At 39.9% G+C, this 14,790-nt stretch overlaps 1 protein-coding gene across 6 annotated transcripts; it reads left to right on the forward strand.

Annotated features, from left to right (window-relative positions):
• The first annotated feature begins 474 nt into the window (after window positions 1-474).
• Window positions 475-14,209, forward strand: iqck (IQ motif containing K). Of its 6 annotated transcripts, none has more exons than XR_002873684.1 (11): window positions 475-588; window positions 653-768; window positions 844-931; window positions 1,019-1,116; window positions 1,227-1,279; window positions 1,395-1,472; window positions 1,712-1,796; window positions 8,816-8,927; window positions 12,966-13,097; window positions 13,624-13,874; window positions 14,020-14,209. XR_002873684.1 is itself a non-coding variant. In XM_020705315.2 (11 exons), the coding sequence occupies exons 1-11, from the start codon at window positions 537-539 to the stop codon at window positions 13,781-13,783; spliced, it is 885 nt and encodes a 294-aa protein (XP_020560974.1). In that variant the 5' UTR covers window positions 475-536; the 3' UTR covers window positions 13,784-14,209. The 6 variants fall into 6 exon arrangements, 5 of the variants coding, with proteins under 5 accessions (XP_020560974.1, XP_020560973.1, XP_004071483.1 ...); XM_020705315.2 differs by having other exon boundaries at window positions 13,624-13,682; window positions 13,772-14,209; XM_020705314.2 differs by having other exon boundaries at window positions 13,624-14,209.
• Window positions 14,210-14,790: the final 581 nt, after the last annotated feature.

The following is a 14,790-nucleotide window of genomic DNA, read 5'->3' on the forward strand; positions in this document are numbered from 1 at the left end:
ATTTTCCAATTATTAATGCAATCTAGATATAATCAGTTATTTATTCCCTTTATGACTGAATAAGCCGTGAATATTTAGAGGGCAATTTTATTCTTCTTAAAAAGTATGAGGACCAGAAATGCGCCATTTTTCGAATCCTACCAGAAGCTCTTTTTTAAAGCTTTTTTTAATGACAGACATTGATCAGAACTTTGACACACTTCACTGCTGTTATCCTGTTTAATCAATAGTCTTTCTTAAAATACAGACTGATCGATTTTACGTCATGTAAAGATTATCTGCTGCCATCTAGTGTCGTGAATAGGTATCGCAGGGCTGCTTCTTGGAAAAAAAGGTTAATTCTGAGTTTTTATATGTATTTAAAAATACTACAGACCACTACGCATTTCATTTTGGTTCCCAACCAGAGATTGTATAAAGCCGTGGGCAAATTCAGTTGACCATCTGATTCTTGTTTACACCGGAAGTTGGTTTATTCTTGTTCCTTGGCAACCTGAGAGTCCTTAGCAACCACTGTGGAACACGCAAGCTAAGTAATGTCGAAGAAAACGGGTCTAAAAAAATTACTTCGGCAGAAAGTGTGTAAAGGTAAGTTAATTTAAAAAGTAAATCCGATTTAATATAAAATAAAAACAAAAGTTGTGTTCTGAAGAATCTGAGGCTGAAAAGCGTAGACCTTCTAGTGTCCAGCTAAAAGAAATTACCTCAGTGAGTATTCTGCACAGCTTCAGTGTACCGTCACTCACCCATACTCTTACCAATCCAAAGGTGAGCCTAACAAGTTGTCTTTTAATCACGCTTGCTCTGTAAGGTTGTTAATATAGTTTGTGATATTTTTATTAGAACAATGATGATCATGAAGCTGTGTCTGGCAAATCCCACCTCCCTCACCAGCGGCTCTCATCAGAAGCTGATCAATCATTGTTATCTCGTGAGTGAAAGAAAAAAAATGTTGTTTTTTAACATCTCAACCACTTAATGCTGCCAATTCTCTGATATGATTTCGTGTTAATGTTAGATCCCATCTTAGCTGTGTTGGAGATGACAGTCTTTCCTGTGTTGCTACCTGGACTGGAAGCTTTGCTAAAGGAAGCACAGAAACATGGCTGTTTTAAGGTAATACTGTATGATTTAAAAAGTTTACCCAAAATTTGCTTATTAATGTTCTTTTTCTTCAAATAGCAATTTGAACAGTAAGTTAAATCTCCCCTTTATCTGTGTTTCAGAGGAAATTCACGTTGTTCCTCCCTTGTGATTTCCTTACGGAGTGGCTCTACAAGTAAAAAGCGTCCCACACAGATTTATCACACAACAACACACATATTGTTACTCAAAATGTCAAGTTGTTGGTTTGTGTAAAAATTCAGTGCATCATGTTTTTCTCCTCGCCTTAGTCATAATCCTTGCAGGCAGGGACAGGTCCCAGTGAAACTTCATGACATTCCCTTTGTGAAGGACTGGCTCGGCACACAGTAGGTTTTTCTAGATGCATACATATTTAGTTATTTTCACAATTTTTCATAATTTCTTGTAGTTTAAAATGTGTAATTAATAGGAACTTAAGGGAAAATGTAAAAGATCATTCTTTAAAATTATACTATTTATGCTTTAATGTCCTCTGTCCCTAATAGTTTATATGTGGTCCTTATACATGTCCTTTGTGAAGTGTCCTTGTATAAAAAACTAATGACTCTATCTTTTTTCCCATCAGCCCCAGGCCTCCCATCCCTCTATTTTTGCAGCTCAATGAAGCTCAAGCTGCTCTTCTCATCCAGGCTTTTTGGCGAGGATATAAGGTACAAGCATTTTTTATTAAAGCATTTTCAGTAGTCAGAATACAAATGTATAATCTTACAGATTTACACAGATGTTCACTTTAGTTATGCGTCTAAATATACTATAGCAAACATCTTTTTTGTGTGAAAAATGCAAGAGTTTACAAGGGCACAAAATGTTTTCTTGGCTGTGTGGTCACCGCTCTCTTTTGTGTGTGCATCAGCCTTCATCATGTTCTTGTTGTATAATCCCATCTCCCTGAAAAGCCCCTCTTCCACAGTCTCTGCAGTTTCATTCAGCAGCTTGATTATGTCATCAGTGATGCCAACCTTTAATTCCTTCCTGTGTGGGCGCTGTGCTGCTCTGTTATAAATAGTCATACACAGACATGGCCAGAAGCAAACAGCAGCAATTCTGCAACACTTGCACTCAAATGAACACATTTGTCAGCGGGTGGAAGGAGACCAAGGGTCATGTTCTGTTTAGCATACTGGTTATAGTTGTTGCGGGGGAGTGTGTGTGTGTGTGTGTGTGTGTGTGGGGGGGGGGGGGTGTTCATCTCAGTTTCACAGTAAAAAAAAAGACATTGGGAGTAAAAAGAAGGGCAGCTGTTGTGTCATGTACAATAACATCACACTTGCACTGTCAGAATCAATATGTCTCTGAACGTGTGGATGAGTCTATAGATGCATGTGCATTCTGGGGTGTAGAGGCACTTTTGGACAGCAGGAGGCAGCACTTTTCTGCTCTCATGTGGCCACAGCAGTGAGCCAGCTGCCTTTTAGTTTTGACTGTTTACATGGAACTGAAAGAGGGTCCAGGAGGGCCACAGATAAAGCTGCAGACAGACACTCCCCAAGAGAGCAAGCAGAACAGAGACACATCCTGAAAGACATGTTTATCAGCAGACATAAAGCTAGAAGATCAGAAATCTGCCTTTGATGGTCTTTAGAGGGATTATAAAAAAATCAAACAAAACTGCAGTTTAGTGTTTTGTGAGATAAGTTTCTGTCAGAATTTGTCAGCTTTAGCAGATGGAAGCAAAGTAAAACAGTAGTGCTTAGTGAAGACTTGCCTTTGACAGACTCATGACCTAGTTAAGAAACACAAGCATTATTTTTGCATGTTTCCCCTCCTGTGATGAATGTATTGATATATTTTCTAATGACATCACAAGGTAACACATATGTCTAAATGAGTATGGAATAAATCTTACAAACATCTTCAGTGGTACTTAACAGGTTTGTAAAATAAAGTTAATTTTTTGTCTGTGAAATACATTTAGGTTCTTTACAATACCGCCTAACTCTACACCCCTGACGCAGATCCCCATGTTCTCCCCCTCTCTCACACTTTTAGCTGTTATATAATCCGACTGATGCAGCGCTGCTCCCTAACTGCAGTGTGTGTCTGTGTGTGCGAGTTCGTGAAAGTGTGTTGTGGTAAGAAAGACAGACAGACAGACAGAACAAAGCCCAGCAACTGGGAACGGAGAGTATTTTTGTAGAATGGAATTTTATCCCTCCATTATTAATCTCCTTCATCACAACACAGACAACTTGGGATGAGCAGCAGTGGAGATGGTCCACAAAGGCACTCACCCGCTCGCATCTGCTCCCTGAACAATGTTATCGTCTCTTGTTTCATAAACTTATAGCCACAAAGAGCTGCCCCGTCTAAACATATTGCATAACCGTCTTTGCCACTCTGTGCCTTAGCACAGCTATAATCCAGCTATCCATGCCTACCACTGTAACACACATTCACTAGATACGTACACATGCACATACATTATACTGATCATTGAGACTTATCAGGATTACTCAACTCTGCTCAGTTAGAGAGCAGAACTGAGTTGTAAATGTTAAAAGAGAAAGACAGCATCCATCAGGATGCATTTTTGTCTTATTTTGAGGTACAAGTGCATCCACACCAATAAAAAGACTATCATAAAAAAGTTCAATGCTTTCTGCTAGTTATAAATGTACTTGTGTTTTATGCAGCATCTTTTGAAGTGTATATATATATATATATATATACACACACACACACACATGGGAGGGCAAACCCCTGCATGGGATGTACCACCGGACCATAACTGAAGTGGCAGAAATCAGGAAGTCCTACCAATGGCTAGAAAGGGCTGGCCTACAGGACAGCACTGAAGCGCTCATCCTGGCAGCTCAGGAACAATCCCTGAGTACCAGAGCGATAGAGGCTCAGATCTACCACACCAGAGAAGACCCAAGGTGTAGGCTGTGCAAAGAGGCACCTGAAACAATCCAGAACATAACAGCAGTGTGTAAGATGCTGGCAGGGAAAGCATACATGGAGCACCGCAATCAAGTGGCTGGAATAATATACAGGAACATGTTTGTAGAATATGGACTGGAAACCCCAAGGTCAAAATGGGAAACACCTCCGAAGGTGGTTGAGAATGAGAGGGCAAAGATCCTGTGGGACTTCCAGATCCAGACTGATAGGATGGTAATGGCGAACCAACCAGACATTGTAGTGGTGGATAAAGAACAGATGAAAGCCGTTGTGGTGGATGTGGCAGTGCCAAGCGATGGGAACATCAGGAAGAAGGAACATGAGAAACTGGAGAAATACCAGGGACTCAGAGAAGAACTGGAGAAAGCATGGAAAGTGAAGGTGACATTAGTGCCTGTGGTAATTGGAGCACTCGGGGCAGTAACCACCAAGCTGGAGGAGTGGCTACAACAGAGACCTGGAAATACCTCAGACCTCTCAGTCCAGAAAAGTGCAGTGCTAGGAACAGCTGAGATACTGTGCAGGACCCTCAAGCTCCCAGGCCTCTGGTAGAGGAGCTTGGAGGAAAAACCACCCGCGGAGGATGAGAGGGGCGTTTTTTTTTTGTTTTTTTTTATATATACACATTATGTTGTAATTTTAATGAATGAATTAGAAGAATGTAAAAAACATTCAGTTTTGGAAATGTTGGAAATCCTGCGAAATGTACCTGTTCAAAAAAAAAGGTAACTACACATTTTAATCAGTAAATATCTTGAACAGGAGGGTTGTTTTCTTTCAGAAAGGAATTTCTGCCCCACTGCTTTGGGGTGCTATTGGATGCCTTCCCCTCGTGGGGTCTATTGGATTAACAGGCTGTTTTTGTCAAAAATGGGGCAGTGTCAGAGCTGAGGGCTAATACACTTTAAATGACCCAACAGAGCTGGTTGACAGTCACACACACACTGGCTGCAGAGTAGGAGAGCATCATCAGTCGTGGAAGTAGATCTGTTTTTCCAGCTGAGTGATCTGAGGTCAGTCATACATACATGAATGGTTTGAACTAAGCTATAGAGGCAAGTCAAATGACCGGGTACACAGGCTGACACTCGAGCAAAAAAAAAATGGCAGGCACTCAGGACATTCACTCGGTGCTGCCTCTACTGTGTGACTGAGTGTGAGATTGTGTTTACCTGTGAGTGTTTATAAAAAGAACAACGAGGTCGGAGTGCAGCAACTTCTGACCCAGAATCCACAGAGTTGTGGGTCATATCGCAGGTCACTGGGCTGATTTGAGCCTTGATTGGAAGAGCTGGTGAACAAAAAAAGACAATGTATGGGTGGGTGGATTACATGTGACGGGAAGACTGAATGGGGTTGTGTCTCTATGTGTCTTGTCAGCATTGGGGATGTTACTGCAGCCAAACAAATACATGTTGTGCTGCTGAAGAATGTAAGCCTCTGAGAGGAGCTTAGTCACTCAAGCAAGAAGATGTTGTGGCGCTCAAGGTTACAGGCAAAAATAGAATATATAATAACCAAAAGAGTCCATGAAAACATCCATCCTTCCATCCATTTTCTGAACCCACTTAATGTCTTTGGGGTCACAGGGTTGCAGGAGTCTATCCTAGCCACTGATGGGCAAAGGCAGGGTGCACCCTCGATGGTTTAATGAGTTAATTGATTTGTATTTTTAATGAAAGTATTGTAAATGAATCAAATACATAATCTCCAATCAATTAACATGGTTGCCACCTCTTAGGCATTGTTTTTTTCTGTTTTTGTTTTTTTGTTCATGGTAACTTCATAGACTGGGAGGAGAAGTGCTCTTTATCTCGGTCTGTTATATGTTTTCAGAACAATGAAATCCAAACTCCATCACTTCTGAAAGCTGTTTAAGGATGCTAGGGCTAGAACTGTAGAAGTATTTGAGACTGAGGAGGGTTGAAAGATGTCGAGAAGCTTCATGAATGTGAAGATTGGTGTTACTGTTTTCAAAAAATAAATGAGTGCATGAATTACTGTCAGTCTCATTTGGTCCAGAATTCCTTGTAGCCTTAAATACTTTTATGCAAGACTGAAACCCTGCAGGGATTGCAAAGTAACCTGGCCAAGAAAACACTTGAATCTTGTCAGTGAGCATCTAAATGAGTCAGGGGAGAACTGGTTGACAGTGTTGTGGTTACATGAGACCAAAATAAAAAAAACTGTGACATCAACATATTGGAGAAGAGAAGGCTGGTTAAAACACCAAGTACGTCATTCCCACCATCATTTACGAAGGTTGGGACAGGATTTATGTTGTTTCTTTGCTAAGCGGACAGGACAACTGCACCTCATCTACAAAACCAAGAAGAAGACATGTTGCTGTCAAATCTTGGACGGAACCATCTTCCTATTCATGCATTCTGTCGTAGCAACTTGGGTTGAGTGGCCTTTCCATTCTCCAGATCTTAGTCCCCCAAAAACCTGTGCAAAGTGCTGAGGTTCAAGTCGACAAAACTTGGTTTCCAAATTTTAATAACCCAAAGAAGATCTACAAAAGACAATGGGACACAACATATTCTGAGATCGTGACACATTTGGTGGCCAGCTACCAGAAACATAAAATCTCTGACAATGGTTTTGCCACCAACTACTAAATTATGTTTTGTTTAGATTAGATTCAAAACATTCACTAAGAAGCAAAACTCTATTTAATTTGGGGTGCAATCATACTGGCAGGTTTGATTAGCACCAGGGTTTGTTTGTTGGTCCAGATAGTACCTTATTAGGCACCCATGACAATGTTAAATTTAAAGTATAGTAGGAGACATTTGTTTTTCTTCTGTTTGCCATTTTTCCTGATTAGGCTATATGGCTTCCAAGACAGCAGATATTTGGAACTGCACGATGATGGCTGGCAGTTTAGGTCTGCAAAAGTTCTTGGTTCATCTCTGAGAGCTCCAAAGGTGACTGAAACCAAACCAGACGAAGGTGTTAGTCTATTCGAACCAAGTCATGGGGTCTGTGACTCAAAGGCTTCTTGCAGATGTGTACGTGCTGTGCTTATAATACGGTTTGATGCATAAAGCCTTCCGCAGTCTCTTCATTTTTTATGCATTCTGTGTACAGCTTGAGTAAGGAGCCTCTGACATGTGTGGTGACATTACAAAACACTGGGTGGAAAAACAGGATCAAATTTGACATCATGATTCAAGATCAACTGTTTTACTAGAAACACACATAGAGTCCATCAACTCTCTTTCTCCCAGGCTCCAAACAGAGCATTAACAGTCTCAGCCTTTGTTCTTTTCTGTCATCCAATCTGTCAACACCTCGCAAAACCTTTCATTTTAAAAGTCAGCTTTTCTCAGTCTGATTTGGTTTACGCACGACACTTTGTGAAGCTGTTGTTACGCAGTCATCCAGTATTCCTGTCATACAGAAGCAGCTGACAGCAGCAGAAGTCGAGTACTAGACGCAAGGTTCGTGGAAGGAAATACTGAAAAAATCTACACTGGTTAGGAGCAGCACATAGTTGCAAGCAGAACACACATGCTAACAAACACAAAAAGAGCCCCTCCAAACCCATCTTCCCCTGACCCTCACCCCTCATTTCCATCACTATGCTCTTCTACCATCAGCACAGCGGCGGCTGCTGCAGCACCATGACATCCAGTGAATTAGCTGTTGGGGCTCACTGGTCTTGCCCATTCCTCAATCCACGGCTTACATAATAGACCCAGTTTCATACTCACTAATAGCAACTCCATTGTTGCCACACAACCAGAGATTTGAGAGAATGTTGGGGTTGAAGAGGGGAGTTGAGGAGTAGTACAGAGTGGGGAAATGTTAGAGAAAATGCAGTTTTTGGGAAAGGAAAATGAAACATTAATGTTTTGGAAAGTCCCAGAGGGGACCACCGTTTGAGGGAGCTAGGAGATGAAAGAACGGAGGTGGAAAAGCTAAAGGCAGCAATAGAAAAAAAGAAAGAAGAAAGAAAAAGTGGCCAGTTGGTTGAAGTAAATTATTAGGAATTGTATATTAAGATCTCAAAAAAAGTGCAAAATTTTAGTTTTTTCTTTTGTCTCTATGTGTCCTATACTTTTATTTATATACATTAAACTGAGACAAATATACACTTGTTTTTTAGCCATGATACTCTGAATTAAGATCTAAGGGGTTGTACTAAATGATCTGCATTTACAAAATATTAAAATGTACAAAAAATCCAACTAAATCATTAATTATCTTAGGATGACTTGAATAAACAGTTTTAAATTAACACTGACAGTTTTTTCTTTTTATGATTAAAGAGTACGATTTTTAAAAAATCACATAAAAAGCCACATGTAGATAGAAAAAGTCCTTTATTCTTCTGTTTTACAGCAATACGTTTACAACTTGTGTTTTAAAAATAATAGATGATGAAGCAAGATTAAATATGAGCGAATAACAAAGTATTTGCATGCTTTACATAAGCTTCACGAGGCATTACAGTAAATAAAAGTAGAAAGATTATGACCTCCTTTGGCTCTGTTTTCCTGTTGTTCAAACTCATTAACATGCATGCAGCCTTTCAATGTTAAAGCTACTAAGCTTGATTTGAGTTATTCCAAATTTGTTTTGACTTGTATTTGTAGCCAGTAAAGGCTTAGCTGCACTCACTGAGACCATAGTATTAAGTAATTGCAGTTTTTCCAATATTTGTGTACATTTTTATTCCATTCCATTGCTTCTATGGTAGTTCAGTCATCCATGATGTCTCTATTTGTGCCTTTTTACACGTGCACTGTTGTTCCAGGTCAGGGCCCGTCCAGATGTGCAGGAGTTGCGTCGATGGCAGAGGGGGCTAAAGGAGAGGCGCGACATTGCCAAAACTGTTAAACAGTTTTGGGCGCAACAAGAGAGGCGGGGTGAGCACAAACACTCTATAATTCAGCCCTGCTGACATTAAAATACCATCAACTCTGATTTTTCTGACCGAAAACAGCTGCTTGTGAGTTATATTTTATGCGCACATAAGAGAAGTGTCATTCTAAAGCATGCTTATGTAATACTGTGTCACACAATCTGCAGCATGGGGTTACACGGCTAAACCACTGCAGAAACACCACGTTCAGCTCAGTGTTGCTTTGATGTGAAAGCGTTGAGGATTCTGGCAGGAGCGGCACACTGAGAAAGTACTGCAAATGAAAGAGTGGAAGAATGTCTGCAGGGCTCAGGGTCTCTTTGTGTGATGGAGATGGTGGAGGGTGGGGGCTGGGATGGGAAGAAAGAGAAGATACGCAGAGCGAAGAGGCGCAGGAGAAATTTCAGACGGCGTGTGCGTCCGTGTGTTTTGTGTGCACACATGAAGGACAGAGTGCAGCAGCTGAGAATGCATGCCCGGGATCCAGTACCGACTAGCATTAGCACTCAAGGGTGGTGACTAAACTTTGTCCTTGAAAATACAAGCACTCAGTGGTTCAAGCAATTTGGAACCCTTAAGTCTTCAAGTAAATATTAGTGTAAGACTCATGTGTTCTCTGTTATTAAATAGTAAATCAAGTAGAAACATAGGTTACAATTACAAATGTACATTCCATTATGTGATGGATTTAATGATTTTATCATACAGGCAGAGTTTTTCCAAAACTGCTCCAAATATTTGAGAGAATATTGGACTTTTATAACTATGAATTGAAAATTTTGTTTCAAAATTTTCATATTTCAAAAGTAAAATTTTAGTTTAAATTTTAAATATTTGTATTGGGAGGGACATTTCCGAGCGAAGCCATGCACACTTAGAGCTTTTCTGAGCTAAGCCACTTTCTACACTGACTGTACATTGGTCACTTAATAGTTTGGGGTTAGCATTTTCCTAAATAGGTAGCTAAGCTTTCTAAAAGGAAAACAAAAGGTTAGTAATGTATAAATACACACATTTTCCTGCAGCTAGAAGCACATGTTAATAGTAAATAACAATTGTGAGGAAGTAAAAGTTTTGTAGTTTTGTAGCTTGAACCATCTTTACTGTATTTTCACACAAAAAAAGATGTATTGTAAACTCTCAGTGTGGAAAAGAACAGGTATAATGTAAGAAAAAAAGCACTTAACACATTTGTACAGTTGTTTGCAAGAGTCGAGAAAATGAGTGAGAATTTCCACCTCTGTCCTAAAAACAAATAATTTTAATATTTATTTCTGAATTTTGGCACTTCTCCCCAATGTCTGAGTATCAACCCAATGGGTCAATGTCAAACCACATTCACTCACAGCAATGCCACCAACAGAACTGGCTGCATTTCTAACACTATTGATTCCTTTCTAAGCCAAAGTAAATTACTTCAAAATGACAAATACCTGACCAGTGGCAGCCGTGCAATTTAGATCCTGGCCAGCAGTGACATCATTCTTCATTTGGGTTTATTAATAAGCCTCACAGTGTCATCAACATCAGTGCAAGAATTATGTGTCGTTACAATATTGTATTATGTTTTGAAGACCAAAAAGATGGATCACTGTCACAGCTCACTCTTTGGAGCAAGATAAATATTTATGTGACATAATTTGAGCATTTGACATTACTGTAAGCAAAGCTCCACACTAAAAACTGAGTGCAAAAACAAACTAAGATCAAAAATTATGAATGAAACCTTGACACCCAAAATTGGAGCAAAACAATAGTAAATTCCCATGATGCACCTAGACCAGTGCTTGCCTTGCATGGATTGAAATCCCAACAAAAATAAAACAAAAAGTCACATGTTTGCATTCACCATCACAGATCTCCTTCACAGGTACTTATTATTTAATGTTGACACCCCCCTGCCTTTTTTCTCCTAAGTAACATGCAAATGACTTTACTTTACTGTTCATCTTTGCATTTCCCTTCCATCAGCCTGTTATTTCCTGTCGACGCAGCTCTATTTGTTTATTTTTAGTATTTGTAATGCGCATCCACAGCACTGACCAAAAGCAAGGGACACAGGGACATAAGCTTCTGTGACACACTTAGATTTTTGCTCCAAAGAAAATATCTTAACTGGTAGCACTGGGCAAATTTTGCTGAACCTCACAACACAAATGAGCTAAAATATTACTGGATAAAAACTACTACAGTGTACAACACTTTCAGCAGCTGATCTGTGGAAATAGTGTAACGTACATACAGAATAAGGTTATTTGTTTCATTTGACATTTTTATTTAACCCTTGTGCTATCCTAGGCACTTTAACATTGGGAGTAGGGTCATCTAGACCCACTAGACAGTGCGCTGCACCTTTTTTCTTCAATGATTTGTGATCTTCACTGGTGTCCATGGATTACATGAAATCTTTCCACCTTTATCCACCTTTGTCATGGTAGGAAGAACACGTCAATGTAAGGGTGGGGTCATCTAAGATAGCACAAGGGATACAAAAGTGAATAAGTTTAGGCTATCAGGGTAAGTCTTGCAGGCCTTGATGGCCCACCTCCTAAACCTGACCAACCAAACACCTGCTAACATTTAGCCTTACATCTCCCTAATTCTACCCCAAATTATGTATTTTTTGTTTTAAACAGGTTTTTTTTTTACATGTTTTTGAAGTCGAAACGTAACAATTTCTGTATGTCACAGTAATTTGCATTGTCTTCCTGCTGTTAAACCATTTCATCATTGGGGAAAATGTCACCCCACAACCACCTAGTTTGACCTTCTTGATAGAGCAGTCATAGGAGTCATCAGTAAACACATCCTCTCAAACATCTGAACACGATTGTTTCTCTATTTGTGCGGCACGCCAACAACAAGTGAGACTGTCGTGAGCGCTGGCCGTTCTCACACTGACAAAATCCCACTCAACAAAGGCGCTCTCTGCAGCCGGGGAACATTCTTCCAGTGTGCGGCGCAGCCACACACTGTGCCACTGCAGACCCCACACAATAGCAGGGGGCCTAGGGAGGGGGGGGGGTCTGTGCGTATTTAAAAGTGTGTGGTTACAAAAGAGTCTGCCTACGCTGTCGTCCTGCATGGAAACCACTTTTGGGCTTTTTTTTAAACAAAAATTGAAATGAATGAAGCAGAGAGTGAAGCTCTGTACTCTTCTGTCTGTTGTGGTTTCGGGTGATATGGTCTAGTTTTGACAGATGAACAAACTGTGGTTGACACAGAGCCAGGAGTAGAGAGCCAGAGAGAAATTATTTAGAGAAGCCTCCTCCTAGGAACAGCTGCAGTCGTGTCATTTGACCCCAACGTGGTATTCTTCCAGTCAGAGTCATACATCTGAGTAAAAGTAACTATCGAGTGTGTTTACATCACACTAAACTGATAATAGGGGTAATCAGAAATGTATTAATCTGATTTGATGAGTTTAAATGCATTTTAGAAACGGGATATTCATAAATCTTTGGTTTGCATGTTTTCATTCATAGTCCTAGCTGCGTTTGTGGTGATTTAAAACTCAAACGTCTTCCTGCTTGTCTTATCTCCTTTCATCTTGTTGAAAATGTTCTACATTTTGTCTCAAACTCTGACTTTGTCTCATTCACTTTTCTAACACGCAAGAGCGAAGAGTACAAAATAAATCAGATATTAAGAATTTTACATCAGACATCTGCTTGTCTAAACAAGCTGCTGCCATGTCAGAAAGTCAGAAGCTGTTGGACGAGTGCAGCTGCCGCAGTTTATGAATCACAGCACTGCTGCCCTTTGCTGTAACCGGCCTGTTGGGGGCTTATAATCACCCATGACCTTTTGAAAAGAATGAATAATGAAAATAAAATCTGATTGGTTCTTTCTAAAAACCACTTAAAGCATCTATTGATGCACAGCTGCAATGATAAACTTAAATTATCCAAATGTTATTATTTTATTTTATTTTAGATATCATCCCTCAACGTTTTTAACAAAATAACAAAAAAGAGTCTTGAATTTAGTTCTTAGAAGAAAACAAAAAAAAAACTGTTAAAACTTTTTTTTTTCTTTACAGTTGGTCTGACTATGTCCGATTTCCCAGAATGCCCTCAGCCCAGCAATTCCGATGTGTCTATCCAGGTGGTTTCCCCCACCCCTCAGAGCAGTGAGGCCCACACCCCTACCTACCACATGACTTCAGAGGCCGGTGAGTGGCTGATGCCCAGCGTGTTTAACAGGGAGGAAATAGATCTGACTAATATCACCCAAGTACCTGAATCCATTGAAAAATGTCTCCCTCTGTCTCTATTAGCAAAGCCTGATCTGCATTAGTGGGGCTATTATCCAGATTCATTAGCCCTATTTACAAGGTTTTACTGTTGTTAAAAGGCTTTAAAGGTTATTGGCTTGATGACAACCTGACTAAAGTAATCAGTCGATGAGGCGCAGAAAAACTCTGTAACCAGCTGGCTATAGCCATGTAAGGATTTATGGTCTGAGATCTGTGTCTAATCTTTTTATTGCTCCCATTGCCTCGTTGATGGATCACTTCCCTTCACAAGTTCTACCCAGCAAATGAATACCATACAATTCAGCTCCCATAATGCTGTCAGGGGGGGAAACCTCCTGTAACAGACTTCATTTTATTTCCTCTGCTCTTCCTAACGCATGGAAAATCATATTTTACCGATCTGTCATTCCTTTTTTTCTTGGTAATACATATTACTGTACAGAGGCCACATTATCTCAACCACAGCAGAGAGGTGAGGCCACAGAAAGAGGCGACCTGATAGTAAGAGCAGTACTTTTAATTCTGTTAGAAAGGAATCTACCAAAGAGATAAAAAATCAGAACACATCTGAAGTTCTGCTGAATTCACAGGTGGAAGTTTAACAGCCAGCTAATACTCTCAAGATTGACAAAGTCCGAAGAAACCTTTTTTTGTAAAGTTCTTAATAGGGAAAATACATCCATCATGTTTCAGGTTTGTTTGTGACTTAAAATTTAAGAATGTGTATGCAATTTTGAAATGATCAAACTATGTCTTTATTTGATATATATTAAAGTTGAAAGCATAACAACTTCACAGGTCAATCCTCCTTTAACTGTCTGCTTTTCATGCCCACTAGAGATCAAGCATCCTTTCCAGGATCACAAAGCAGCTAGTGGAAGCTCATGAGAAGATGATATGCCAAAATAAAAAAGTCTGAATGCAGTTTTCTGTTTCCGCATGTCATTTCTGTCCTTCAAGCCAACCCATCCTCGTTGTAACCATCCTGTTCTGAATGCTTGTTAATTAAACTTATGGAGTAAAGAGCACCTCTGGCATTTTTCCATTTCCTCACACACCCAGCATTGAGAAACACCATCCATGTCTTTGATGTTGTCTTGAACCAAAGCATCCAGGGTGTCAGTGTGTGTCTTCTTTGTAAAAATGTGGATGCTTGGTGGGCAGCTGTTGTTGAGTAAGATGATAAAACAGTCCATTTCATCCTGGATATCTGATAGGAAAGCCAGCTCCGGAGAGTCTAGCAATTTTGGACTGAAACTGGATCAGGAAGCAGCAGAAGGGAGGCGGCACCAGGCTGTTACAGTGTGGAACAACTGCTGCTGGCTTCCAAACTGCAGATGGAAGTGTACATTACAACTATCTTCTAACAGAGAGAGACCCAGTTTAAAGAATTATGTTCCAATTTATTGTCACACAAAAAATGGTTTCATTTCAAGTCATGTGGCTGCATGTGAACAACTTTTGTATACAAAAAAATAAAACAAAAGAAAAACATTTATATGGCAGAAAAGAATTGTTTTTAAAAATCCAAAATAATGCTCACTTTTCCTCACTTGCAGCTCCCGTTTTCAACAGGTAGCATTTCACTTTGAGGGCAAGCATTAGTCAG

Source organism: Oryzias latipes, chromosome 8 (genome assembly GCF_002234675.1).
Source record: "Oryzias latipes chromosome 8, ASM223467v1".
Classification (NCBI taxonomy): Eukaryota; Metazoa; Chordata; class Actinopteri; order Beloniformes; family Adrianichthyidae; genus Oryzias; species Oryzias latipes.

What these genes read in the sequence shown, in the direction of transcription:
- iqck (XM_011478196.3), top strand. Translation starts at nt 537, where the DNA reads ATGTCGAAGAAAACGGGTCTAAAAAAATTACTTCGGCAGAAAGTGTGT. An exon ending in CTTTTTGGCGAGGATATAAG is followed by an intron (nt 1,797 to 8,815) that starts GTACAAGCATTT and finishes CTGTTGTTCCAG; the next exon opens with GTCAGGGCCCGTCCAGATGT. An exon ending in GGCGCAACAAGAGAGGCGGG is followed by an intron (nt 8,928 to 12,965) that starts GTGAGCACAAAC and finishes TTTTCTTTACAG; the next exon opens with TTGGTCTGACTATGTCCGAT.